This window comes from Haliotis cracherodii, unplaced genomic scaffold (assembly GCF_022045235.1).
Source record: "Haliotis cracherodii isolate W230 unplaced genomic scaffold, xgHalCrac1.p SCAF_4, whole genome shotgun sequence".
Classification (NCBI taxonomy): Eukaryota; Metazoa; Mollusca; class Gastropoda; order Lepetellida; family Haliotidae; genus Haliotis; species Haliotis cracherodii.
Genome location: NW_027266297.1, coordinates 17,032,684 through 17,059,899, shown reverse-complemented (window position 1 = coordinate 17,059,899; position 27,216 = coordinate 17,032,684). Strand labels below are relative to the sequence as shown.

The window sequence follows — 27,216 nt, the reverse complement described above, 5'->3', positions numbered from 1 at the left end:
AAGCTCTCTATCAGTTTTACACTTTAAGAATAATTAAAGAATCGTTGGAATATTTTTGTTACACTCCGAGTTTCATGTTTGGTGTCCTCTGTGTCGATTCCACATCACCAAAAGTAGATCTTACCTCTACACAGGCACATGGATCTACGACGAACTCCACATTTCAGAGTGTTATCACGGTGCTATATTATTTCTTAGAAAAAGTTATGTTTCCTTGAATATAAAAAAAAAACATGTAATTGAAATCAGTGTTAACCAATTTACTTTGCTGCTGTTTGCAAAGTATTATTTTCAATATTCGTATTTCGTTTTAGATGTTTGTAATTTCGGAAAATGTTACAGAAAGATTTTCCTGAATTTAGAGGAACCGGGAAAATTTGACATCGTTTGGCCTGAACAGTAAGCAGATGGTAAGTAATGTATGTTAACATTGACAGAATATGCGACTTTAATGTATTTATTTCATTATGTCATTTAATTTGAATGACGTTACATCGGGTGTTCTTGTCTATCCTATGATTATGTCAAGAAACTTACTGGTGCAGATGATACACAAGCGAATGACCAGATGTGTGTAATCATTACGATGCAAACTTTATGGGGATTGTGTCTTGTAATTTGTGTGGCTAATTATATTTAAATTTGCTGTTGCTGTATGCTGGTTTTCATCGGTAGGTATGCTTAAGTTATATTCCTTATTTCAGATTGGCATAGGAATTGAAGAATGGCGTCATTTGACAGCTCTGTGGAGATCATTGATGTGACAGAGAGTGAGATGGTATGGAACATGTTTATCATGTTTTTTGCATAAATAACTAAAATTGTAACATGCCTATCAACATGACACTTGCATACATATCATGACCATGTACTGACAGTATCTGTATCCATGTATCATAAGGATGTTTTGTCAAACATGATCTTGTGAAGGTAGCCTAGTCATTAGTTATCATTATTTCAAAGCATGTCATGGCAGGTAATCAGATAATTCCTGATATGGGTAGAATCTGTGAAATCCATTGTTAATGCCCCCCACTCTGTCATTCTTGTAATATTACTATAAACTTAAACACATAAATTCATTCACTCCCCAGGTTTTTTTTGTCTGAATACAAAATGTCCAAACTAAATATTGTTCATGTATTTGCTCCAGATTCAAAGCCCTATGAACAGAAAATCCCAGAAGGACGACAATGATGATGCACCATCGCCAAGATTTCCTCTGCTGGAATCTGTGTCTAGCAGGTTTGAGCAGAACAGGAGGGAAAGAGAGGAACGCGTAAGATATCAGATTTCTACGGATTTCAAATTCAGATGATGTATCCTTGTGTCATGGAAGTTGGATCACTTATGAAAAGTCGCGGAATATTCATAGTTGTGATCATATTATCTTTATTTTCAAATATCTTACCTGTAAAGTTGTTTATTTATGACAAACATTTCTGAAATCCTGGTATTTGCACTGAAATTGACACTTGCGGTATGGCCGACCTCTCACTGTCAACAGAAGTGACCCAGAAAGCTATTTCACACAAGTTTGATCATTTGACTGGCTCGCTTGTCAGGATGACATGTATGGACGATCGCTTGTGTCAACATCCGAATTAGAACAGTCCACAGTTGTTTTATGATAGCTTTGTCCATCAAATGTGCATTTGATGTTTTACCATATATTCTTGAGTAAAGTGAAAATAGTTCCAGCTACAATTTTTCCCGATCCATGCTTAAAATTCCTGTAAACAATTATATCAATGGGTAAGTTTTAACTGAATCACCGATAGATTCCAAGAAAATGCATGCACAGCTGATTGCTGTTTCCGGCTTAGTTTACGAGAAAATACACATGGTAATCTTAATCCCTGGATTAAAACAATGCCAAGCAGAACAAAAAATACAATTTAAAAGGTAAATCAACATGTCTGGTGATTTTTTTTATCTCAAATTTCAAATTTGTACTGACCAACTTTATTATCACCAGTTTTTTTACCAGAATTTGCTGAAGGGGTGCCTTGTAATTTTTTTCTGAGCATAGTATTAAGAAAAACAGTTTTTTTAAAAATACTGAATCCGCTAGAGGGCGGTGCGCATTATACATGGAAGCACACTATACTCAAGGAAATACGGTAATATTGAAAAAACCCGATGAAAAGTCACAAATATCCAACTTATTTACAAGGTTGATGCAGGGAGTTATTCTTCAAGTCACACAAGTTTGATTGACATGTAACTTTGATCGGCCATTTTGAATCATATTTCTCGCGATATGTAACGAGAAATTATGTTACATGCAGCTTTGATATTCTGGCAACACTGCTTTCGTTCGCTTGAACCGGAAAATGCTTTGTGTCAAGTTACCTAATGTAAGTTATAGCTTATATTCAGCATAGCGTTAATGTCATGTGATCAGACATGTGATGTGCTCGCCAAAATTGAAAACTATGGAAACAAGTATGGGTCATTTCTTATTGAAAACTTTATGCTTTATGAGAACTTCTGTCTTCTCATCTCTGTTTTGATGATATATCAAAATAAAGCTTTATTTTTAGTAATTACCACTCAAAAGAACTAAACAACCACCCAATTCTTTCATATTACCGTATTCGACGTAAAAAGCGCCTCAATCTAATAAGCGCCCACGGCGAGATTTGCTAATATATTGGCTAGTGAACAGTCCCAATTAGCACCCGCACTGACCCCTATTCGCATATAATACATACTCCTGTCTTATATTCACCCTTTATTATTGGCAATTAAATTCTGGGAAAATATATCTGTCGAATATAAACATTTCAGGCTGTCAGCATAAACCACAAAATTTATCTTTCAACTCTGTTTTTTTTCACCAAAATAATATTCTAATAAGAGCCCCCTATTTCTAGTTTTGAGAGCGCCATGGGCGCTTATTAGATCAAATACGGTACTCTAGTATATCAGTCATGGCGTACTATTTTACTGTAGCAATATGAAAGAATCGAATGGTCCTCAAATTCTTTTTGTAGTATATGTTAAGTATTATAAACTCTCTGATGAGTAAGTGTGTTTTGAGGACAAGTCAGTTTGGACAATACAGAGTGATTCTAACATGCTGTTGGAATTTGATGACTTATATCTGTAAAGCTTTAATAATAAATGCAATTTTAGATTGACATTTTGAAAAGGCTGGTGCTGTGTGTACACTACTAGAGTGTGTATAGACATGAGTGAGTGCATCTTCCCGAGGCAAGAGAGTTAACTGACTATGAAAGTTCAGTTTCCACACTTGCCAAACTAGGCTGGAATTCCTGGGCTCGATCAGAGCGCCACCAGTGGTTATTACGAGTTATTGTGGCTTCTATGCCTGTCCTATGGACCAATCAGATTCCACCTCTTGTATCACTTGCATTTGTTTCAAACAAAACGGTGGCTCCCGGTCAAGACGATCTGATCGATAATCAAGATCTGTATTGTGATAAAACGTGTCTTACATCCCGAAATGCACCAAATCATGTAAACACCTTGATTAAAAACATGAAAAGATTTAGAAAATATCTGTTGACAACGAGTTTGCGGTGCACATGTTTTGCAAATCCTGCAATCGCCCGAAGTCTGCTTGACAGTTTTACTAACTGGATTTCGATTTCGGTGCAAGATTTTTATTGGACTATGGACTATTGGACTCCATAATACCAGCCTAGTTTGGCAAGGGTGGAAACTTGACTTTTAAAGTGAGTTAACTCTCTTGCCTTGGGAAGATGGAGTGAGTGGGTTTTAACGTCACTATAAGCAGTATTCCAGTTATATCATGGCATGTCAGCTTAATGTGGAAGGAAAGCCCAAAGTGATGAACTTCTCAATTGTTTATCACTTTGGTGATACCTACAAGTACTGTATGGTGCTGACAGACCTAGAAACATAATCATAGGTTTCTGGCATGCCCATCTCTGCATAGCTATTTTGAGGAGCATCAGACGACTGGGCCACCTGTACCCCTGTATAGCCATGATAAATCATCTCCGCTGAACAAATGCTGAAGCAACTGTGTCTAATCTAAGAATATTCGTATTGTAAACATAATATCTAGTAGTATGAAAATGAATTTAAACAAAGGCTTCAATGGGTAATAGGGGCAGTCTGGTAGCCTAGTAGCTAAAGTGTTCGCTCGTCAAGCTGAAGACCCGGGTTCAATTCACGACATGGGTACAGTGTGATATTGCTGGAATATTGCTAAAAGCGGCGTAAAATCTAAAACTCTCTCACTCACTTACTACAAAGGGTAATGAATGAATAACTAACTTCACTTTGGTTCATATGGATTGCCAAATCATCTAAGGTATGGCATTTCACTGTACAGAGTTCTCTCTTTGGTATGGCAGAAACCTATGATCGTGAGATTTAATGACAGATTGACCCTGATTATGTTTCTAGATTTGTGAGCACCGTCCGTGTTTCACTAAAGGAGTTAATGTCTATGACCTGCATTGCTTCAGACCTCTTTCCTCATCAAGCTGACTGCCGTGATATAACTGAAATACTATTGAAGTGTCATTAACACACTCTCTCATTCACGTTGATTAGCATGATTAGAGGTAAGCATATTATGTGGTACAATCATCATATATTATTTTACAGATTGAACGCTTGAGGAATAGACAAGAAGCTGAGAAAGCGCACTCTCTGTATCTAAAGCTCAATCTGTCATCTCCATATGAGCTGCAACGAGCACGGCATGTGGCTGAATCCTGGGCCAAGAAAAATGGTGAGGTCTTCTCACATTATTTTGTGTTATCAAATATTTCTCAACCCTACATTAGAATTCAACAGAAACTAACAAAATGTCTGTTTTTTGCCGATCATAGCCCTAAGGTGATTGTAACTCCCATACTTTAGCTTAAACTTACAACTGTCATAGCGCTAAGATTGCTTCTGTGAAACGGGGCCCTGAAATCTATGTTTGTGAGTTTGAATCCGAGACTGACCTTCATCATGCTATTTGGTTTGAAGACCTGCATCACTTCATGCTTTCTTCCCACATCAAGCTGACACGCCATGATATATGTGATATACTGTTGAAAGTGGTACTAAACCATTACTCACTATTTTCAATTGACTATTTTCTAATGATACTTCAGGTAGACAACGTCCGCTGATGACTGAACGCCAGCGTCAAGTTTTGCAACAGATCGAAACTGTGGACAGAAGTAACACCCGTTCCCAACGAATCCTAGCACCTCCTATGCTAAATGTCTCCAACAATGCCAATGACTACTCCGAGACCTGTCCGATCATTGGTTGTCAAGTCAAGTTCTCGAGTCAAAAGGATCATGAAATGCATGAACGCCATTTTGAACATTCCCCCTGCAACCCTCTGCTACACATGCCCAATGGCTGCCTGCCAGATCACCCTCTAAGTTTTGTGTGCCCAAAGTGTGGAGAAAGTTTCCAGGTGAATTTTTCCATCATAGCTGTAATAATCAGAAACTTATAGGGATTAGAATTGCTCCTTAGCTGGTCTGGTCATAAGAGGCAACTTTGTTGATTGGGTGGTCAGACTTGGTGACTTGGTTGAAATTCTGTGTTCATACCCCAATCATATGGATTGTTGCTCTCAATACTGATCATCTGGTCCAGAGACTCGATTAGTTACAGACTGCCGTCATATGGCTTGAATATTGCTGAGTGGGTTGTAAAACAACAAACAAGTAATCAGAAAATCTTTGTCCTATGATTATGTTGTAAAAAGAAATGTTATGTTCCACCATCAGAAAAGTCAAAAGAAATAGAGGAACATTTGATAAAATCTACTTCAAAGATTTCAGAAAAATATCAATGCAACAACCTTTAACTATGTTTTTATTCTGCCAAATGTAAACTACCATTGACACAATGCATAAATAAAGCCTACAATACTTTGAACTGCAAGATCTATGAGACTTTCTTAACTGCACAACAAGCAACACCTGAAAACAAAAAATAGATCTTTTGTTAAAAACATATATCCGTAAACTAAACAATATAAAGCCATGCATAACTGAAAATGAAAAGGATCACAAACATTGATTGCATGCTGGGGCAAACCCAGGATCCTATGCTTGTAAAAGACGACCATCATGATGCTTCAATGGCTACAATGTGTGACCTGGCTGTGTGTTATCATTGTACCCTTGCTACCATGATCGCATGATTTTTTAACTTGTCCTGCATTACTTTTGCATCTACTGCTTGTTCTTGATAGAGAGAAAGAGCTGTGGGAGGTCTTGATTATAGCATAAAATAATCGGATGGGAACACATTGTGATCACATTCTGCTATCAATGCAGATACATGCCTTCTTGTAGCAAGTGTCGCTGTAATAAGTCTGGGCGGGACCCCATCCCTTGTGCCTAAATTGCACGTCCCTGTGCTCCCAGACTTCGGAATGTAAAGACTTTTCCTCACAGCTTTCAGCAAATACCTAAAAGCTTCTAGGAAACGAAAGTCCAAGCAGGCCCATTAATGTCTGGCGTTTCATAGCCTACCATCAGACATAGATTGTCACCTCGGACTCAACCAGGTGGCAGGCTGGATTGCCGACCGGTTGGAGGCAGTGGCTCCTTCTCCAAAGTCCCGTGTCAACAAGACACTATCTTGTCGGAACCTGCCTCTGTACTGCCTGACTCAATGAGTAAGGACATGATCACTGCTCTAGATGAGGACTTTGCCAAGCTGTCCCTCACACCCTCATTCAAGGCACCCAAGTACCAAAAGGAAGACTTCCCCGTCCATTCCTTTGACATTGCGGATCACGCCCACTCTCTTGACAAGGACATTCATCACATGAAGGGCTCGAACCACTCCACTACTATCCGAGTCCCCGACAACAAGCTCTCGTATGTGGAAACTGAGCTCAGTCATGGCATCCGCCTCCAGGGCCATCATTCAGGACCTGTCGGAGGACAACCCAAATTGCCTGGACCATCTCACCACTGTCTTGTCATACCTACAGCGCCAGGTGGAATATATGCGCACTCCTATGCATGCCACACTGATAGAAATTACAACCACGCACTGCATCGGCTACATGGCACTTTCGGACTATGATCAGGAATTTAAGAGGGACCTCCTTCACCAACCCTGTTCGTCTACCTCTCTATTTAATAGGCAGGTCTTGAGAAAAAACACACTCAAGTCTCAGGTTTTTGCCCGAGACGGAACCGCCCTCAAGGCCCTGGCTCATGTCTCCTTCAAGCCATCCAGGTCGGGCAACTACCAGCCCAGGCGGAACTCCTTTCGTGGCAGGAACCAAGGGAAAGGAAAGGCCTCTGGATCCTACCATCCCCACCGAGACCGCTGCAAGGGAGGGAGTGGTAAAAGCAAGGCAAAGACGTGAATCGATGGACACAGATGACTGGGACCTCCCACCCCCAATCGTTCCAAATGTCGAGATCCCAGTAGGTGGGAGACAAGGACGCCTATTCCCCCTACTCAACAGCAGCTACTTAGCTCGAACATTGACATATCTATATATGCCTCGAATTGGATATTCTTCATGTGGAGGAAGAAGGCTATTGGCTTGGTAATGCGTGTAAATAGCAACAGAGCCGAGGAAATTCCAAATGGGAGCACTGCCCACTAATAGTGGACTCCCTTGATGTCCAGGCTGATGAGAGAGTCATGAGCCTGTGTCCTGGACCGGTGAAGCCTGAGCGTGGTCATCCGCAAGTACTGTGGATGAGCCAAGTAGTGCTTGTTAAAGGTGGCGAGATTGTGGAACATTCGGAATTGGTCCGAGTCCTTCTTTGGGACAAAGAATATTGGTGAATATAAGCCTGGTGTTATGGCTCAGGACTGTACAATCTCTATGGCCTCCTTGGCCAGCAAACATGGCCTCACTCCTTTGTCACACAACGTCTCCTACTCCAACTGGGATTGATGATCAATCTTCATTCGTCTCCAATTCATCGGAGGTCGCTATTCACTCACTCACTCACTCCTCTCTATACCCGGGGACAGGTGGCACCGAATACACTCCACCAATCACTCACTCTGCGCCAGTGGCAGGCACTCTTGGGTCTCCTCACATCAGCGCAGGACCTGACCTCTAGAGGGAGGCGCCAACTGCGCCCGATAAAGATGTTTCTTGTCCCCAACATCAGGTGCCAATACCAGTCGGTGTCTATCGTCCTCCCAGACTGCCTCAAACCTCATCTCTGGTGGTGGACGGTGAAATCGAATGCCTTAGACGGCATCTCCTTGACAGAGCTTACGACCTCATTACACCTATTCGTCGACGCCTCTCTTCAAGGATGGGGAGCGCACCTGGAGGGTTAAGTTGCCTCAGGGCTGTGGTCAGACGCTCAACAGCAATGGCATATCAACAACCTTGGAACTGGAGGCGCTCATACTGGCTCTCTCTCACTGGAAGCAGATCTCCAGCGCACACTGATCACCATCTAAATGGGCAACATCACCATTGTCTGGTGTCTCCAGATTCAGGGAACAATCCACTCCCACTCGCTTCTACAGCTAATATTCGGATTCTTCAACCTGGTTGATCAATTGGAATTCCATTTCCGGGTCAAACACATCCCGGATTGTCGCGACATCCTGGCAGATGCCAACACCAGGCCTGACAGAGTTGCACCCACAGAATGGAAGCTCCACCTCCTTCACTCTTGCTTTTCTCTTGCCATGGACTTCCAAACAGAGACCTATTTGCCACCAGACACAGAGCCTTGATCTGACTTTGGACGTGTCCTGGTGGCCAGCGAGAGTTAGTTTGTCATCTCTGAGAGATAGCCGCTGCCAATCCTCTCCAACTCACAGACTGGCCGAATCTACGGATTCATCCTCACAGCACACGGCCACACCCAGACCAGAAAGGTTACATCTACACATGTGGTCCATCTACAAAGAGCCTTAAGTGCCAAGGGTTCCCTTGCTAGGACAGCGAGAGCTATTACATTGGCACATAGACCGTCTACCAGATGTCTGAATGACGATAAGTGGCGCTCCTTTAAAAGTGTTTGCAAGGGAAAAAACCCCACCTCTTCACAGTTTCTTCTCTTCCTGCATCACAAGCATCGTCTGAAAGGAAGCACTATCACAACATACCTTGTGGCCCTCAACTCTGTTTTGGCAGTTCCAGCAGTTCCGGAAGATCAGAAAATGACGAAGATCCCGGAACTCCAAGTCCGACCTGGACCAGAAGGCTAAGTTTAGACCTCCAGCTTGGGATCTGAACGTAGTCCTCACCCTACTGAAAATACCGGTATAGACGACACCGAAGGCGAAACTCAGCCGCAACACCAGCGCCCTCTGGCTTCATCATCCTTCAGGGAACATCCGGGCGATCACTTGAAAGCAACTGCTCTAGATGCGCCATTATGGAGGGCTGTTTCTGGCATTCAGACACCATCTTCGCCAGCCAATATGTGGAAGGCGTTCACCCTTTAGGTCCAGCAGGTCACCGCTACTAAGCGCCATTGATGCTTCCACATATCCAGAGATGGCTTTGCGACCTCTCTGGTGAGTGTCACTTCTGACTAGAAGGCTACATGCTACAAGCATTAGGCTGAGTACGTTTGTTTAAGATTTTAATCTCATTTATCTTCTATGACTGCATCGATTCCTGGATTTCACGCAAACCTAACTTTCTCCCTCCCTATCAACAGGAATGGTCGCTCAATGCCAGACATCACGTTCGCTGATTGGCTGGGGGTTTTGGAAAGTTTTATCGAAGATCACTTCTGAAGTATGCCTTCCTCCGATACGTTTGATTCAGATGTAGTAAGGAGTAATGCAGGATAAGTTAAAGAATCTAGTAAATGGTTTTTAATTTTGGATACCTATCCTGCATTGCTACGTCTAAAGTGACCCATCCCTCTCAGAGTTACCTCTCCACGATGCCTACAGATGTTCCAGTTTTTATCAGTAATGTGCTGATCCGTGACATCATCACTTCCGTGGTGACACGGGAGCTCAGTGATAGGGTTGGCCGCTCATCTAGTTGAAAAAACTTCTTCTTCAGCAAGACCTCACACAGCTCTTTCTCTCTGTCAAGATCGAGCAATAGATGCATTATGGTTTGTTTGTTGCTTGTTTAACGTCGCACTCAGCAATATTCCAGCTACATGATGGTGGTCTGTAAATAATCGAGTCTGGACAAGACAATCAAGTGATTGACATCATGAGCATCAATCCATGCAATTGGGATACAGTGACATGCATCAACCAAGTCAGCTAGATCCCGATCCTGTTAGTTACCTCTTACGACAACTATAGTCACTTTTTACAGCAAGGATGGGTTTAAGGAGAAATGCAGGCTAAGTATACAAATAAAAAAATGTCTAGGATTTTACTAGGATTGTTGTTGCTAGCAATATTCTATTATTTACAAACAGCTGTACTATTGTTGAAACATTGCTGCCTGCATCAGAAATAACATTCATTCAACTCACTTCAAATGAAGGTTTTCTTGTATATTACTGTATTTGTGAACATAGAATAATCAGTGGTAAAGAGAAGCAGGTTTCGTGCCTGTGATGCAGTAAGACTGACCACCTCATGAGGACTTCAGTATGTTTCAGCGAAGCATCGACTGTCAAGAACACATGGTGATGTCGGACCACCTGAGTCTCTACCTCCCGCTGCCTGTGTGTGCCTACATGTGTCCTCAGTGCCTGCTCTTCTTCCCGGAGAAGATGCGCTGTCACAACCACATGGAGGAACTGCTCCACTTCCAGGTGGCCTACCCCTTCAGTGGTGAGACATTGTGGGATGAAAGTTTGGATGGATATTTAAGTGCCAGTCAGAAGTGGCATTTTAGTTGGTTATGCAAATAGCTATAAATATGCTGATGTTTCAGTAAGCATTAATATTTGCTCAATAAAAAAGAGAACAAATCCTCTTGTGAAAACTATATGACTTTCCTGGTCGTCTAGGTGCTGCAGTTCGCTGTGCAGAGTTGCATGTTTTGGGTTCGGCAGAAACCCATGATTTTACCTTATCCTGACTCAGGCTTATTACTTATCTCCTTTCTGAAAGGTAGTGGAAACCACCTGAACAGTGTTCCCGGAGAACAGAAAAACAGCACACCCAAATGCACTGCTAAGCCATACATGCACACCAGCACATGAGCAATTCGTGTCATCCATAAATGGGTCAACGAAGCCAGCTGCTAAAGTACAGAACATGCAGCCGACAACATGAACTACCAGCCTAGCGCAGCCTCATTCAACGTCCTTCAACGTTTACACAGCCTACGTTTACACAGCCTACTACATCATCTAGTTCAGATTTAAAAGGTAGTATCACACAGCCCTCCACGCAGACCACCTATCAACCAGACTTTCTGAAGAAAGTTCTCAGAGTTCTCAGAGTTCTGTTACGGCTCTAAACCCTGACACCTCGTACCTATTACAGGACAAGGATATGATTGAGCCTGAGCCTCCATCCATGAATACCACGGGTTAATGACCTGGATCACAGACAGACTTCCCATCTCTTCACCGGCCAGAGAATTGTCCCCTTCTGATACTTATTGTATCAAAGGAGACAATATCAACACTGCCGTTCTCCCAATTACACCAATTTCACAAGTGGCAAAGAACCTGAACGGTTCCTTTGCCAAGGCTACAAGAACACAGGGTCTACGTACTCCTCTGTTTCACCCCAGGAAATTTCCCTTGCTTGGCATGATGCCTTTCCTCTTGGCTCCGGACATAGACGAGGACTACACTCTGATGACCACAGACCAGAGAGAGAATGCTTCGGTCAGCAAAATGGTCTGTCAGAAGAAATATTAAGAATTTGTCTCGGACTTACTCTACTACAACGTTGAGGCCTAATAACCAATTCTCATTGATCAGACCTTTACACGAAGCCCTTACTACGTCAACCCAGGGAATCTACATCCATCTTCGATCAGGAATATCAACAAAGAAGTAGTACAGGATTCAAAGGATCAGATGGCCAAATCTTCTTCATGGTCCTCACACAGATCAAAGTTCATCCAATACTGGATCTCTACAAGCTTCATGCATGGAACATGCAGTTCTCCGACTGCAGAATTTGCAAAGCATGTGTACTCAAACCTTAGCATCCATAGATAGTTTCCACATCTTTTAATGTTTTTAATCTAGTGCTCACGTGATTTGATTCATTGAGCCAAGTAAGATCCGTTTTATTACAAATTCTCCTGGAACACTGTTCCGGAAGTTTCAACTAACTTTCGGAAATGAGATGAGATAAGCATGAGTATAAGTCAGGGTAAGTATAAATGATATTTTTACATTAAAAAATACATATCGTGGGTTCAAATACCAGTTCGCCCCGATTATATTTCTAGGTTTGTCAGCATCATACCCATGCTTGTGGGTTTCACCAAAGTAGTAAACATCAGACCTGCGTCACTTTGGGCTTCCTTCCCACATTAACCCGACAGACGCCATGATATAACTGGAATAGTGTTAAGTGTGGCATTAAAAAAAAACACTCACTGGAGCTCATTATTGCCTCTAAGAGTGTCATAACAGATCTGACTCAACAATATCCCATTAGGAAAGATCTATTATAAGAATGATTAAAAGATCTGACAGATTGTCTGTGACAAACTTAATGAATTGAGTTCTATCTAAGTCTGGCTTTACTGATGTTAAAGTATCCTCTTCAATAATACCATCTGTGCTATAATAGAGACCTGATATTTTCAGATGACCTCAACAGTAATCCATCATCATGTCCAAGGACTGTGCCAGTGACATTAGAGTTGGCGCGTGACTTCATCCAGAAGGTGAAGGCCAGATGTCCAACCTTCACCTTGACCTGTGTGGAGTGTCAGGTGGTGGTAGGAAGTCAGCAGGAGTTGGATCAGCACCGGCGGGAGACGGAGGAGACGCACATGTTCACATCATCATCCACCTGTAACCTGGTAAGAGCATCAATATTAATCATATATCAAAAGGAGATATATTTGACAAAACCTCATACAAATTTCTCACTCTCTTTCTCCTCTTACTCTTTCTCGTCTTTCTGTTTAGCATCTTCTTCTCTCACTATCTCTTTCTACTCTCTTCTCTTGTTCTCGTCTCATTCTTCTCTGTCTTTCTCTCTTCTCTCACCCTCTTTCTCTTCAAGTTCACTCTATCAATCTGTTAATGCTATTGTGTATTCTAATCCAACCTTTTGCAGGTTGAAATATTTGCAGAGTACCTAGGAGACAAAACCTGTGATACCTGCCTACAGATCTTACACCCCCCACCGTCTGATGGAATCCATAATTGTGTAACTGGCATGCAGGGAGTCAGCACCAACCTTAACTTTAACTCCTTCAATGAGTTTGTACTTCGCTGTGGGCATACACTCCAAGTGAGTCCTAATGTACAAACATTGTATACAGAAGGACCAGGTAAAACTCAGCCTCTTAGCTTGGATCCTTCTCCCTGTCCAACAGAACCTTCTACTTCAGGATTGGCAGAAACTTCTCAAGGACATGTGGACCTTCATAGCCTTGCATCAGCATCAGCATCAGCATCAGATGTGGAAACTCATCTTAATATGTCGGCATCTTCTACTCCTGGAGGCACAGATACTCAACGTCTTGTATCCACATCTTCAGAAAGAAGTGATTCTTGTCAACTTGATAATGGGAGAAAGAGGTCCTATGTAATCGAAATATCCAGTTCCAGTGAAGATGAGATCTTAAACCTGATTTCATCGGCTTGTAAAAAACGTAAACTTAATGAAAAGTCATCATCAAGTGCTAAGAAATCAAAGAAGGGCAAAAAATCTAAGTCAAGGAAAGGAAAATCTTTGACCAGTGAATTTGAAGTTTCTGTTCATAATGATACAAGTTTCTGCAAAGACAACAATGGGAACGATAAAAATCGAGCCAATGAGGAACTGGTTTGTTTATCAAAAGCAGAGCATCTTCAATCCTCTCATCAGGTTGCTTTGAAAGAAAAGCTTTCATCCGATTATATCACCTCATTGGCCCGTAAAGAACACTTGTCCAGCAGAACCTCTGATACTTCCCCAATATGGGCCTCTTCTTTCAAATGTAACTTGCCAAAGTCCCATGTCACGGATCCTTTGAAAGAAGGTCACTCCAGCTCTTCATCAACATCTTCATCATCATCTGCCCATCGTGTCAAGATTGACCCCGTTCATCTGTCAACATTTTGTGAACAAGGGGGAAAAGATTGTGCTCAGTCATCAGCCCAGCACTTGGCTCTTGGTCACACACTGATGTCTTCTACAGATGCATCCAGATCTCAGGCAGCATCGGTTGCTGAGAGAGCATCAACATCGAACAGACCTAACTCTATCAGCGCTTCCAGGTCCTTTGAAGCATACCCTCACAACTTGGATGAGATGAAACTTGTTCTGTTTGTGGATCTGGACAACTGGGGTGGCTTCTTCAAGAAACTTCCTCGCAATCTGCCAGAGAAGAGCTTTGTGTGGGGTTTCTATGGAGGAAAACAACGATGGGTTCCACCCCACAAGTAAGTTTCAGCTTGATGGATTTTTATATTTTCATTTCTATTTGTAGTGTATCAAAACAACCTTGCATAATAAGCTTTAAAAAAGTATCCATAAGATACAAGAATACATTCTTTATGTGGACTTGGTTGTTAGGGTGCTCCTGGACTATATCGTAGTCAGTGCTTCACAGGTCTTTATGATGTGTAGTAGTCATGAATGTTTGTTTTGAGTGCGCTAATGAAATGAGGCCATTTGTGACTCATAGAAGTTTAATGAGCCCTGCTCTCTGCCTTGGATTAAAGCAATGTGTGGTACTAGGGTACCAAGGTCACCAAGCACCCAAGCCCCTGTTACCCAAACCTACACGATACCCTGCAGTAGGTCTCATGAGATTGGTATAAAATGTCTGATAGGGAATTGTTTGACTAGAGCCCTGACAAAAAGTATTCAGGTACACTATAAAACAATCTGGTTATGCATGACTGAAGTTGACTGAAGCTGACTGAAGCTTTATCTTTATTCAAAAAAAAAGTCAGAAGGAATGAGTGAATAGTCCGAAAGAAATGTGAACATTCGTGACCTGTTGTGTATTCACCATGTTCACAGAGTTCATGATAATTTTTGTCTTTAAACTATACTGGGTATATCAAGTGACTAACCCCAGGTTCAGGTAGTACCCAGGTCCTAGTTTTGGATGGTAAGTGCAGAACACCTGTTCAAACATGGTGTTCAAATCAAATTTTCTGAAAAAACATAGTAGTTAAACTTGCTCGCTCCCAACTTTCAATGCAGCTGGGGTGTTTTCAGCATCCTGTTATTGAGATCCATCCACTTTCGCTCTGAATCTGTTGCATTGAGACAAAAGATGCTTCTCTGAAGAGAGTACAAAATTGGTGGATCAGTAGTTACAGTGTATGACTATGACCTAGATTCAGCATTAGAAATTGGCTCTAGTCCTATAGTCCCTGCCAAACTGCTCAATAGTTAAGGGACCCGTGAAGATCGAGGGTAGAATAAGTCTTCAGCAACCCATGCTTGCCGAAAAAGGCGACTATGCTTGTCGTAAGAGGTGACTAACGGGATCGGGTGGTCAGGCACGCTGATATGGTTGATGCATGTCATCAATCCCAATTGCGTGGATCGATGCTCAGGATGTCAATCACTTGATTGTCTGGTCCAGACTCGATTATTTACAGACCGCTGTCATATAGCTGGAATATTGCAGTATGCAGTATTAAACAACAAACAAACAATAGTTAGGTATCATAAGGACCAGTAGAAATTTGCCCTATGTAAGAGTTTTGCTATGTGTTAATTTATATCATTATTAGGACTAGTGGGCTAAAACCGTTAGTTTCTATTGCTGTAGATGTTTCTATTATCATACACTAATGGCAGTGGTAAGTGCTAATACTCTCCAAATGCTCAACCACAGCTGTCTGGAGTAGACTTGATTATTTACACACCTGTAGGGATTCCTGTTTGGAATAGGTACCCACCAACCTGTGCTGGTTGTAAGAGGCAACCAAATGGATCAGTTGTCAGGCTTGGTGACTCAGTTCAATAGCTTGTCATTGTACCCCGACTGCATGGACTGTTGTTCACAATAAGAATAACTGGATTGTCTGGTCCAGACTTGATTATTTACAAGAAAGTAGACACAATTTATGGATAACAACTTCTTTAATACAGTATTAAAGAAGTTGTTTTCTCATCCATCAACTTCTAAGTAATGCCTATCAAACAATTATTTACTTACAGATTGTTGTCATATAGATGGAATATTGCTGATTGTGGACTTAAACAACATACTAGATGATTACTTACAGGGCTCAATTTAGCTATATAAAACATGCACCAATACTATATCTTACTTGTGACCCGTGAAGACCCAGGGCAGAATAGGTCTTCAGCAACCCATCCTTGCCGTAAAAGGCGACTATGCTTGTCGTAAGAGGTGAATAACGGGATCGGGTGGTCAGGCACGCTGACATGGTTAAAGCATGTCATCAATCCCAATTGCGTGGATCGATGCTCAGGATGTCAATCACTTGATTGTCTGGTCCAGACTCGATTATTTACAGACTGCTGTCATATAGTTGGAATATTGCTGAGTGCGGCGTTAACAACAAACCAAATCAAACCAATATGTTACTTGATGTTGACTGCTCATGCACTGTCTCTGTCTCTACAGGAATGTGATATACCAGAGGTTGGTTGAAAACAACTGTCTGCACATCCATGACCAGTGTGGTACCAGTAAGGATGCTGCAGACTTCGCAATATGTCTGACAGTGAGTATCTTATCTTGCTTATGTTACTTATGCAATTTTAACATATATTACAATTCTACCATGAATTTGGAAATTACTGGATTCTGATTGGTCAATCAGAGGTTGTTAAATCGCAATAAACCCCCTCCGCATCACCATGGAAGTAAATATTCATAGAAAAAAGTACATTTTTTTAGTCGTTGTCAGTAGGCATATTCAAATAATTATATCTACAACTACAGGTTTCAAAATGTAAAGTTGTGGTTACTACAATATTGAAAGGATGTGTGGCATTACATTTCATGCAGAAAGCACGATAGAAATCGAGAAAGAGAATGTATTTTAAGTTTTGGGACAAGAGAGGGGTTGGAATTTGGTGCTTCTTTGTGCAACTGTAACGTCATGTCTCTATGAGCGATATGATGTCATAATGGTGACGTGTGGTGTAGAATGAGAGCTTTGCAAAGCTTGCTTAGTTTTCTTTGGGGTGCCCACCTCATTTTTGCCCACCAAGTTGCTTACCATGTTTATATGCTTTCAATGCCTGTCATATGTTGGAGTGAAGTGTAACAGTGTAAACAAACTGCTTTAGCATATACAGCGCCACATCTTATTTAAAGACTGTTGTCGGTGATTCAGTAACTCAGATCAAGAACACACTCAAAACACTGGACTCAAACCATGCTGCTTCATTCAATATATTTGCTAACACCAAGGAGCTCATGTTTTCTTTACCCATGGGAGAATGGCAATAAACATACTCTGTTTTCAATGTAGAGCTAGATTTAAAATTTAAAACCTCATGCTGCATGTTCGGTTCCAAATCCAATTTAGCACGGTTAAATCTACAGGTAACCTAGCTCTACATTGAAAACACAGCATGTTTAACTCCTAATTAGATTTTTGTCTCTGTGGTCCCTTGTGCAGCAGAATGTTAGTTTTCATCTTTTGAATTTACTTTTTTTGCAAACATATTACATTGTTGAAATGTAGATTTAAGTATAATTAATCCCTCATCATGCTGTTGCAGTCATGACCCGCTTATACAGACTTCAGATATCCGGAAACCTCGGTTCCCAGACGATTTTCATTCAAAACGAAATAATTACTATATAAATTTACCCGTATATACGGAAATTCAGTTTCCGGAACCGGATGGTCATTTTCATACACAAAACACTGAAATGCACACAAAATTGTCTCACTTACCCGGACAATACACTTCCGCTGGTGGTAATCCTTTGATTCGTGAGAAGTCAATTAACCGAGTGACACTGAGTTGTGTTTGAGACGAGCTTGTTTATTGTACATGTAATCCCATTCGATAAATATGGCGTCTGTGGAGGTCAGAGACAGATTTTTTGAAACGTGTATGTCTTGAATAAAGATTGAGTGGATGTATCTGTTTGCTCTGTCATCTGTCATGAGTTGCATAATTGAAGGGAAGTAACTCTTCCAGTAAGAAGCTGGTTTCAGTTATACGGAAATTCGTTTATACGGACGAATTGTGAAATGATGCAAGTGTCCGTATAATGACAACATATCAAATTTGTACGTCCTTCATAAGCTTTTCTTATTGTAGTTGCTTCTGGAAGGAATCAAACTGTTACTATTTGGTAGCTTGGTTCTTACTTGGCTTTCAGGATAACTGTTACTTTTTATGCCTATAATTGATGAATTTTGGTACACATTCTGAGTAAAATCAGAGAGGAATTCTGGTTTGTGTGTTGTCCTATCCTGCCGCTAGGATCATGCTTACACTATCAACCTCTAGTTTGCCTGTTGATGGCCTGATTGCATTTTTTAAGCAACCACGATATGAGTGTAAAAGATCTTGTTTTGCAAAGCTGTGCAGAAAGGTGGCCTCAGGACATTTATTTTCAAAGTTGATTAGCATTGCTTAAATTACAATTAAGTTGCTCTTTGATTCTGTCAATATACAGCTTGGGAAGATGGACGAGCGGCTGCCTAAGCACATCCCCTTCACAATACTGTCGGGAGATAAGGGCTTCCTTGAGGTGGAGAGACAGATGAAGATGTCATCACGCAAGATGGTGGTCATCGACCCTCACAACGCTGAACAGCATGACAACGAAGTGCTGTACACCATGATTATCAGTGTGGCCAATCACTAACCATGCCTGAGGAACAAGTGTGTAATACTGAACACACTGATCAGTGTTCGAAACTAAGCATGAAAGTCAGGGGGTCCTTGTCATAAAAAGCCAAAGAATTCGATGTCCAGATACTCTCTGGATTTGAAAAACATCAAAAAAACCAAGGACTCATGGACGTGAGATCATTTAGATAATGCTACTATGTGATTTAAGAATGGATTCACTTCCACAATCATTGTGCTAGAGCTGTCTATGGTTCATTTGTGTTCCTTATCAGGATCAGTTTTTTGTGGGTTTTCAATCCTAAGTTCTCTCCTATATTTATCCTTGGTCAGCAAACTCATTCCTTTTAAGATTAAGGACTACGGCCTGTGTCACTGTGATGGTCTTTGTTTTAAGAACACTTTGTGCAGATGGCACCAATTCATTTTTTTTATTTTACAAATTGTTTTATGCCTGTTGATCATAAGGCTCTCTTGAAAAACTTACACTTCCCACTTTGCTGTATAAGTGCAATTATCTTGTATGAAATATTCAACCCAATTTCACCTCATGTAAAACTTCCACCAATCAGATCTTGAAACAAGAAAGATGAACTTTCAATCATCATGCAAATATCTATCATACAGTTGTATGGGACAATCTGGGATTTTCTCTCAGTATTTCTCCTAAGTAATGTTGGCATCTATGATTTGGGTCTGTCTCTGTCATTATAGGTCTTTGAAAAAAGGTTAGATACATATGCTAAAAAGAAGTTAAAGAACACCCAATTCTTTCATATTATTTGGTGAAATAGTATCTAGTATCTAGTAATATGAAAGAATCAGGTTTCTTTAAATTCTTAGTAGTCCATAAATTTTCATGAGATATTTTGGTTTTCTACTGACAATACACAATGTTGGGCAGAGGGGGAATTTATTCATATTTAGAGTCAGAACATGCAGATTTGGATCGCATTTGACGTGAGATGTTCCTTTTCAGCTCTGTATCTATTTGTTCATAGACAGACAAATAAAGTGAACATGTTGTACGTTGCCATACTGTCCTGTGACCATCAGGATCCTCAGTTCCTTCACATGTTACTAAAAAGAAACATTAAAAATTTTAATTTTTGTTGTATATTTCTCTTGTGTCTATGTATAGTTTCCTACTCTCAGTACAGATTTCTGAGAGAGTCCCAATGAGGATTTCAGGGCAGCAGAATAGGTTACCAGCACCCCTTGTCTGTTGTAAGAGATGATTAATGGGAATCTGTGGACCATACACAGAAGTTTTTTGTTTTTGTTTTTTTGACTGACTGTCCATCTCTGATGGATTGAAAAAAATTAAAAGATGCAACTACAAAATCTTCAGCATTATACGAGCTGTATCCCAGCATCCTGTACATAATCGAGTCTCGACCAGGCGAAGCATCCAAGTCACTCAACCTAACCTGATTCTCTTTAGTCAGCACTTCCCACAAGCAAGGGATATTTGGGACTTCTTACCATACTCCACCCTGTATGGCTTGCCGAGCCCCTGTGATCCTCTATACTTTGTAAATCTTAGATGAAGCAACTTTAACAGGATTGAGGGATTGCATTGAATGTGTGTCGACATATCCTAAAGGTATGGACAATCACGCTTTCATCTGTTGATGTTTGTTGAGTGTGGCGTTAAACAACAAACAAACAATAAAGTGGGAAACCTGCATCACCTCAGACTTTTCCCTCACATTAAGCTGATGAGCTGTGCATTGTACAACTGAAGAGCTGATCAAAATTCCACACAAAGTCTCAACCTATTGCAGGACAGAGTGATGGACCTCGTTTTGGTGCTGACAAACCTAGAAACATAACCAGGAGGAACCGGGATTCGAACCCACAAGGTGCCTAAGGGATGCAACTGCACAGCGATTTACAGTTACTTAGACGACTGGGCCTCCCGTGCCCATTATTAAGTATAGTTTTGTTTGTCTGTTTGTTGTTTAACGCTGCACTCCGCAATATTCCAGCTGTATGACAGTGGTCTGAAAATAATCGAGTCTGGACCAGACAATCCAGTGAATGACATGAGCATGGATCCACCCAATTGGGATGGATGACATGCATCAACTAAATCACTGAGCCTGACCACCTCATCTCCTTAGTTGCCTCTAACAACAAGTGTAGTCGCCTTTTACAGCAAGCATGGGTTGCTGAAGAACTATTCTGACCCAGATCTTCACAGGCTGATGAGCCTTATTTACCTGGAGGCCGCATCAGAACACCAGCTGCATGTGTTCAAACAAAGATGCTGTTAGTCCAGCTGCACCTGAAAATAATCCTTGTTCATTATTTAGGAGCATAAAAAGGCAGATAAGACAAACTTTATGTAATGAATAATCTCTCTCAAACATTTGTATCAGGCTAATATCTTATTCAATACAGTACAGATATGTTTCCAGTGCTTACTAAGTTATCATGGGTTCAAATCAAATCCCCATTAAAACACAGTGTTGGGATTTCTGGAAAGTTTTAAGAGATGATAATCTTTAGTATTGTATATTCAACATTTAATATTTAACGCATTGTTGTTGTTTTCTTGATTAAAATATATCTTAAAGTTTGTATATACACACACGTGCACGTTGTCAATTAAGTGAAATTATCTTGATCGCGACCTTAAACTACATTTCACCTCACCTCACTGAACTATGTTTACACTCAGGTCGCTAGCAGCAACATTACGTAGAAATAGAGCTTAAGTATTGTGATACTTTAACAAATACCCCCCACCCCCAACCCTGTCAAAAGAAGTTAACTACGGCCTTGCACATAAACATCTTTTCCGAGCAGTTGGATCAGGTAAAAAAACACAAACTGTGTATATGTTTAACATCAGCAGGATAAACATTCCTTGACCACGGAACGTATACAACGTCCAGGGTGTTTTCCCTAAATATGTGAGAGTAAAAACGCTGCTGAAAAAAACTAGGCAGAGATATCATAAAAAAGTATATGTTTAAAAAAATACAGCTTCCTTCATATCCACGCGATATAAAACTGCCATAAATGTAATGGTTTATTGTGATTTATTATCTATTATTCTCCAGTCCGAATCGAGTATTCTTCAACGCCGGGGTACATCGACATTAGACTAATATAGTCTCTAAAATGGACACATTGGACACATTTTAAGGCAAAAGCAGTTGTTAGATTATAGTTATAAAAAGTATAATACAAAGGAGTCCAGAGACTCATTTTCATACGAAACTGCAGTGATCGAGAATTGCCAAATATAGACTTGAAAGGGCTGTATTTGGATATATGTTTCAGGGTCTTTATGACAGACTGCATGGAATTGTACATGTTTATCAACCTAAACACTAAAGTGGTCTGCAGTTATGAAGTACACACGTGAATTGAACAGGTCAGATAAAACAAAGCCGTAAATTAGATTCGTTGTTTCTCATCATTTGTATGTCGTCAAGTGACTTATGACTAACTTATTTATTCCTTCAGTATGCATGTTCCCGAGGCAAGTGAGTTTACTGACCATAAAAGTCCAGTTTCCACCTTATAGACTGGTTGGAACACCAGCCGCTGCCCGATCTCAACAACCCTAGTGTCCTTGTCATGGATAACGCTCGGGAACTAGGAACTGTCGCCCCAACCATGAGTAATTGGAAAGCGACCATGCAGGAACTTATGACATCTTGCTATGTCGACTTCAGACCATCTGGAAACGTAAGTGGGGGCACGGTTGGCCCAGTCGTCTAAGGCGCCGCGATTCGCTGTGCAGAGTTGCGTCCCTTGGGCACGCCAGAAACCTATGATTGTGGGTTCGAATCCCGGTTCGCCCCGATTATGTTTCTAGGTTTGTCAGCACCATACCCGTGCTCGTGGGTTTCACCGAAGTGGTAAACGTCTAAGACCTGCGTCCCATCGGGCTTTCCTCCCACATTAGGCTGACACGCCGCGATATAACTGGAATACTGTAAAAAGCGGCGTTAAACCCAACTCACTCAATCACTCACTGGAAACGTAAGTTCTGAATAAGAAACCAGTAAATTACAAGACAGACGTCCTGGCGGCACAATACGGTCACGTTGTATTATGTACGCCAGTCAGCCATTGTGAATCCCCTCTATTGAACTTACCTGGGCTAACTGTAATCCAAAGGGTTCGTGGCAAGACATAACAGAGCATTGAATCCCACACATGGCAAAGGGTTTATCAACACAGCCTTGGCTAGAGTCACACCAGAGGTATTGCAAAAGACTGAAGATCATGTTCTTGAAATAGAACGTCAGTGCCACCAACCACGTATATATATATATCAGCCTTGTTGCACCAGTTATCATACCTTTGGGTGATAGTACTGATTCAGATACGTCACCAGCTGAGTAAGACGAAGAAATCATTTGTAGATTAAACATAAAAAACCTTCCGGTTTCATAGCTTTTAACTCTTCCACCATGCCATCATTTTTTGTGAAGATGCCCGGGCCGGTGTGAGGTCTTCACCTCGGGACGGGTGTCAGGTCATTACTTCAGGCTATAGGCTGTTTCATACATGCATGACAACACACGAGTATTTTCTTATTTTATCACCATTTTACTTGTAAAAGTACCTCTTTAGGCTATTCACAGCATCAGTTTGGATAGGCTAGATTAGGTAGATTTGCGTTATTTTGATATATGCTATTATCATTTCCCCTATGATTCGTATTCATTAAATGATACCATAAAAGCATTTTTTCTAACTTTTCCGGCAACACTTTTTGTTCCTTTTTTCAGTGTTTCCTTGACATTTTCAGACCCACACACCATTCAAAAAACATTTGACGTTTCACTCATTATTCTCGCTATCAACAGGAAACATACGTGTGTTATCAATGAAGAGCTATCTTACCTGTGTATTTGAGGGTGCTTAAAGCATTATTTGAAACATCATGCGCATATATGTTCTAATTATACTTGCGTTTTGCTTCATACTTGTTGCCAGATAATTATGCTATTATGGAAATTATGTATTATTGCTCCTAATTATGAATCACGCATTGCGTTAGTCACAATAATCCGGCGCACCGGCTCACCACTCTATTTTAACAACCGCCTCTGTGGTCTAGAGGTAGAGCGTCTGCCCGGAGAGCGGAAGCTCCGGGGTCCGATCCCCGGCCGCGTCATACCAAAAGACGTTAAAAGATGGTGCTTAATTTTTTTGTTACCCTGTCTGGCGCTCGGCATTAAGTGGCTAAAACAAGGACTGGTCGGCTCGGAGTCAGTATACTGTGTCTGAGTGGGATATTCATGTTAAACTGCGGCATTGTATCTCAGTGGGCTTGCACTATAAATCGGCATCAGTCCGGACTAGTACACGCAGCCACACACACACACGTGCATGCACGTCGCTATCTAAGAGCAATAATTTTGGACGCGACGTCAAACCCAATTTCACCTCACCTCGCCTATTATAACAGGTCTGTCACTCATTCCGAGTCGGTAAGCAGTGTGCTGGAATCGTGGTTATCACGTGATTGTCCAAATGGATGTGGAAAGAAACTGTTGATAAACAAACTCAGTTTTTATTTGAAGTAAAATAATCTGTGTATATCCTGTCGTTCGGAAATGTCGCAATTCTTTTTTCCTGTAGATGATGCGACACTCTCAGCAGATACTGAATGGTTCGACTTGTAAACAATAGCACGTGGTGTTGAAACCTCGCAAGGGGTGTTCAATACATACCTGTAGCCGACATGCTACTGTCAGCTTCCAAGATATAAATTTGAACTTCTAATACAACTGAACACACAAAAAACATGCGTGTAGTATTGTTACAAAAGCTCTAAATTGTGCTAATGTGTCCTTTTGTGAAAAACAAGAGTCGGAAATGTTCTATAAAATATGCACCCCTGTCGGTTCTCACCTTATGAATATTCAACACTTTCCGAATATGGACGGTAAGACCATCCTTGGATTACCAAAAGGGGCAGAGCTCTATCGAGGGTGTTGATTGGCTGGAATTCGGAACAAAACATTCGCGTGTGCTCTGTCAAGGCCATTTGCTTACAAGCGTGATTGTCGCGTACACCTCCAACCTTCAGTCAAAGCTAGTATCAAGTTTACTCAGCCAGCGAAACGATTTCTTTCAGCTGTAGATTCTGGCACGATGTATCGAGCGGGTCGTGTTGTGAGTGCCATCTCCAGTTTGACACGACAACAAGCAAGCAATAATAACAGAAGCGTGATTCTCGCAATTCAAAAAAGCTACTCATCAGATACAACACATTTTGATAAACTTTTTCCAAAACATGACACTTTTGCTGAACGCCACATTGGACCCGTCGAGGCGGAAAAGGAAGCAATGTTGGATGCCGTGGGTGTACAAGTAAGTGTTTATATATTTTTAAATACATACGATTGAACAGTTGTGTTATGCAAACATTATCACCAGTGATCAATGCGTTGGTGTAGAAAACTAAACAACGCGTCATAAAATCATGATATATTTTTTTGTTATCGTCCAGGTATAAGCGTGGTATCAAATGCCGCCCCCACCCTGTCTAAGCGTGGTATCAAATGCCGCCCCCACCCTGTGTATGACAATGTTCGCATCGATGAGCAGACTTACAGCAATGTCATACATAGTGATAAGACGCAATAACCAGTTTCCACCGGTTTTTCAGAGCTCTGGTTGTGCCTAATGCTGCAACGAGTAGTGTTTACCACACTGCCGGACAGGCGCGGAGTTACCCTGTTATGCTTGGCGTTGTGTAATTTAAGCGAGAACCACTTGAGCTGACCGAATTATTGAAACAAGCTTTTCAGCTGATCAACCTCAGGCGTAGAGCACTGAATGATGACACAGGAACTTTTTTTGTTTGGTGACGTAAAGCTTTCATGCACCAGTGACTATAACTTGTTAACATTTTCGTCTCTACCAGAATGGAGTGTAGACTGTTTGTTTTACTGTTAGCAATATATTACGCCTGTAACCTCACGGAAAGACTTCCGCCCGTATTCCCGCTCCAAAACTTATTCATTCTCGCTTAACCTTTTTATTATATATAATCTTTTTAATTTTTATTTTTTTGGAGGGTGGGGGGGGGGGGGGGGTTATGGGCGGAAATCTTACCAACCTCTTCTCTGCATCAACATGTAGAATATATATGCGATCAGAGGTAATATACTGTCCAACTTTTTATAGGGAGAATTAGCTATGTCATTCTAGTTAACTATACACTTGACATATGAGAATCTGTTTTGTGTATCATGGAAAGATACAAATATCCCCATCAAAAGCGGAGTAGTTTATTTTATTTTTTTGTAACACCACTCTCAGCAATATTCTAGCTATATGACGGTGGTCTGTTAATAATCTAGTCTGGACTAAACAATCCAGTGGTTAATATCATTGGCATCAATACATGGGATACAAGTCAGCGAGCCTGACCACTGATCCTGTTAGTCACCCTTACGACAAGAATGGGTTGCTGAAGACCGATTCTAACCCATATCTTTGTGGGTCGGAGTAGTTTATGTACCTAATGCAGCCCTGGGTGGAGCCGAAATATTTTGTACAAAGTGCTGACTTCGTTGATGCACATCATCGTATCCCAATTGTGTAGATCGATCCTCATGATGTCTATCACTGTATTGTCTGGTCGCCTAAACAATGCTAAAGACATGGATCATTGCTCGCCATCTGGCTTTAAGGGGTTGCTAAATTGGATCAGGTCCAGTGCCCTCATAGAGTTTGTTTGTTTCTTACATGACTCAATTTAGCTATTTAAAACATACACCAGTCAACCTATAAATGAATAATGCAACCAAATATTTATGTCTACATGCACCGAATGCATGTAAAAAAAATAAATTCAAATTTGTTTCTGACTAACCCTTTATGCTTGTCCAGACTTTATCTCTCTTTGAACATACTCAATATCGCTAAGCTATATTCACTATGCGATATCACTAATCCCTGTGTTATGTGTAATTCATGATCCTTGACACAATCATCAGAGATCTGAGATTTTACTTAATTAAACCAGTTTAGGCCATCTGTGTTTCAACTTTGATAAATTGATGGGAACAAGGTCAACCTGGTTTAGTCTGGTGCAAATAACTTTTCATATCAACCTGCACCTTGTGCAGGTTAAATCAAGCCCTGCCATACTTGATTATGATCCAGTTGCTGTGTTGTGGTTGGAATATTTCTGGCTATGGTGTAAAACCACTTTATTACTCGTCTGTGAAGAGATCACCCATCCCCAGTCTTTGACAGCCCTGTAGGTTCATGGCTGAGTAGCTGTTGGCATATTTGAATCACCTTTAAAAAAAACATTCATCGTCAACATGCTCTGCTACAGATTCCGCCTCAATCTGACACCTCAAAGATGGCTCTACCCCAAGAAGCATCATCCAC

The 27,216-nt window shown here is 41.0% G+C and overlaps 2 protein-coding genes across 2 annotated transcripts in view; both read left to right on the top strand.

Moving 5' to 3' along the window:
* The first annotated feature begins 370 nt into the window (after nucleotides 1-370).
* Nucleotides 371-19,760, top strand: LOC139479880 (E3 SUMO-protein ligase ZNF451-like). The gene is made up of 10 exons (XM_071262800.1): nucleotides 371-410; nucleotides 705-778; nucleotides 1,154-1,279; nucleotides 4,609-4,735; nucleotides 5,109-5,422; nucleotides 10,545-10,719; nucleotides 12,669-12,886; nucleotides 13,147-14,459; nucleotides 16,634-16,733; nucleotides 18,656-19,760. Exons 2-10 carry the CDS (start codon nucleotides 725-727, stop codon nucleotides 18,845-18,847), a joined length of 2,619 nt encoding a protein of 872 aa, XP_071118901.1. The 5' UTR covers nucleotides 371-410; nucleotides 705-724; the 3' UTR covers nucleotides 18,848-19,760.
* A 5,107-nt stretch (nucleotides 19,761-24,867) lies between these two features.
* Nucleotides 24,868-27,216, top strand: part of LOC139478175 (glycine dehydrogenase (decarboxylating), mitochondrial-like) — a 71,547-nt gene continuing 69,198 nt past the window's right edge. The window contains exon 1 of the mRNA XM_071260527.1: nucleotides 24,868-25,179. Within this exon, the coding sequence (XP_071116628.1) occupies nucleotides 24,961-25,179 (219 nt within the window). The 5' untranslated portion in view covers nucleotides 24,868-24,960. The remainder of the gene's footprint in view (nucleotides 25,180-27,216) is intronic.

What these genes read in the sequence shown, in the direction of transcription:
- LOC139479880 (XM_071262800.1), top strand. Translation starts at nt 725, where the DNA reads ATGGCGTCATTTGACAGCTCTGTGGAGATCATTGATGTGACAGAGAGT. An exon ending in ATGTGACAGAGAGTGAGATG is followed by an intron (nt 779 to 1,153) that starts GTATGGAACATG and finishes TATTTGCTCCAG; the next exon opens with ATTCAAAGCCCTATGAACAG. An exon ending in ATCCTGGGCCAAGAAAAATG is followed by an intron (nt 4,736 to 5,108) that starts GTGAGGTCTTCT and finishes ATGATACTTCAG; the next exon opens with GTAGACAACGTCCGCTGATG.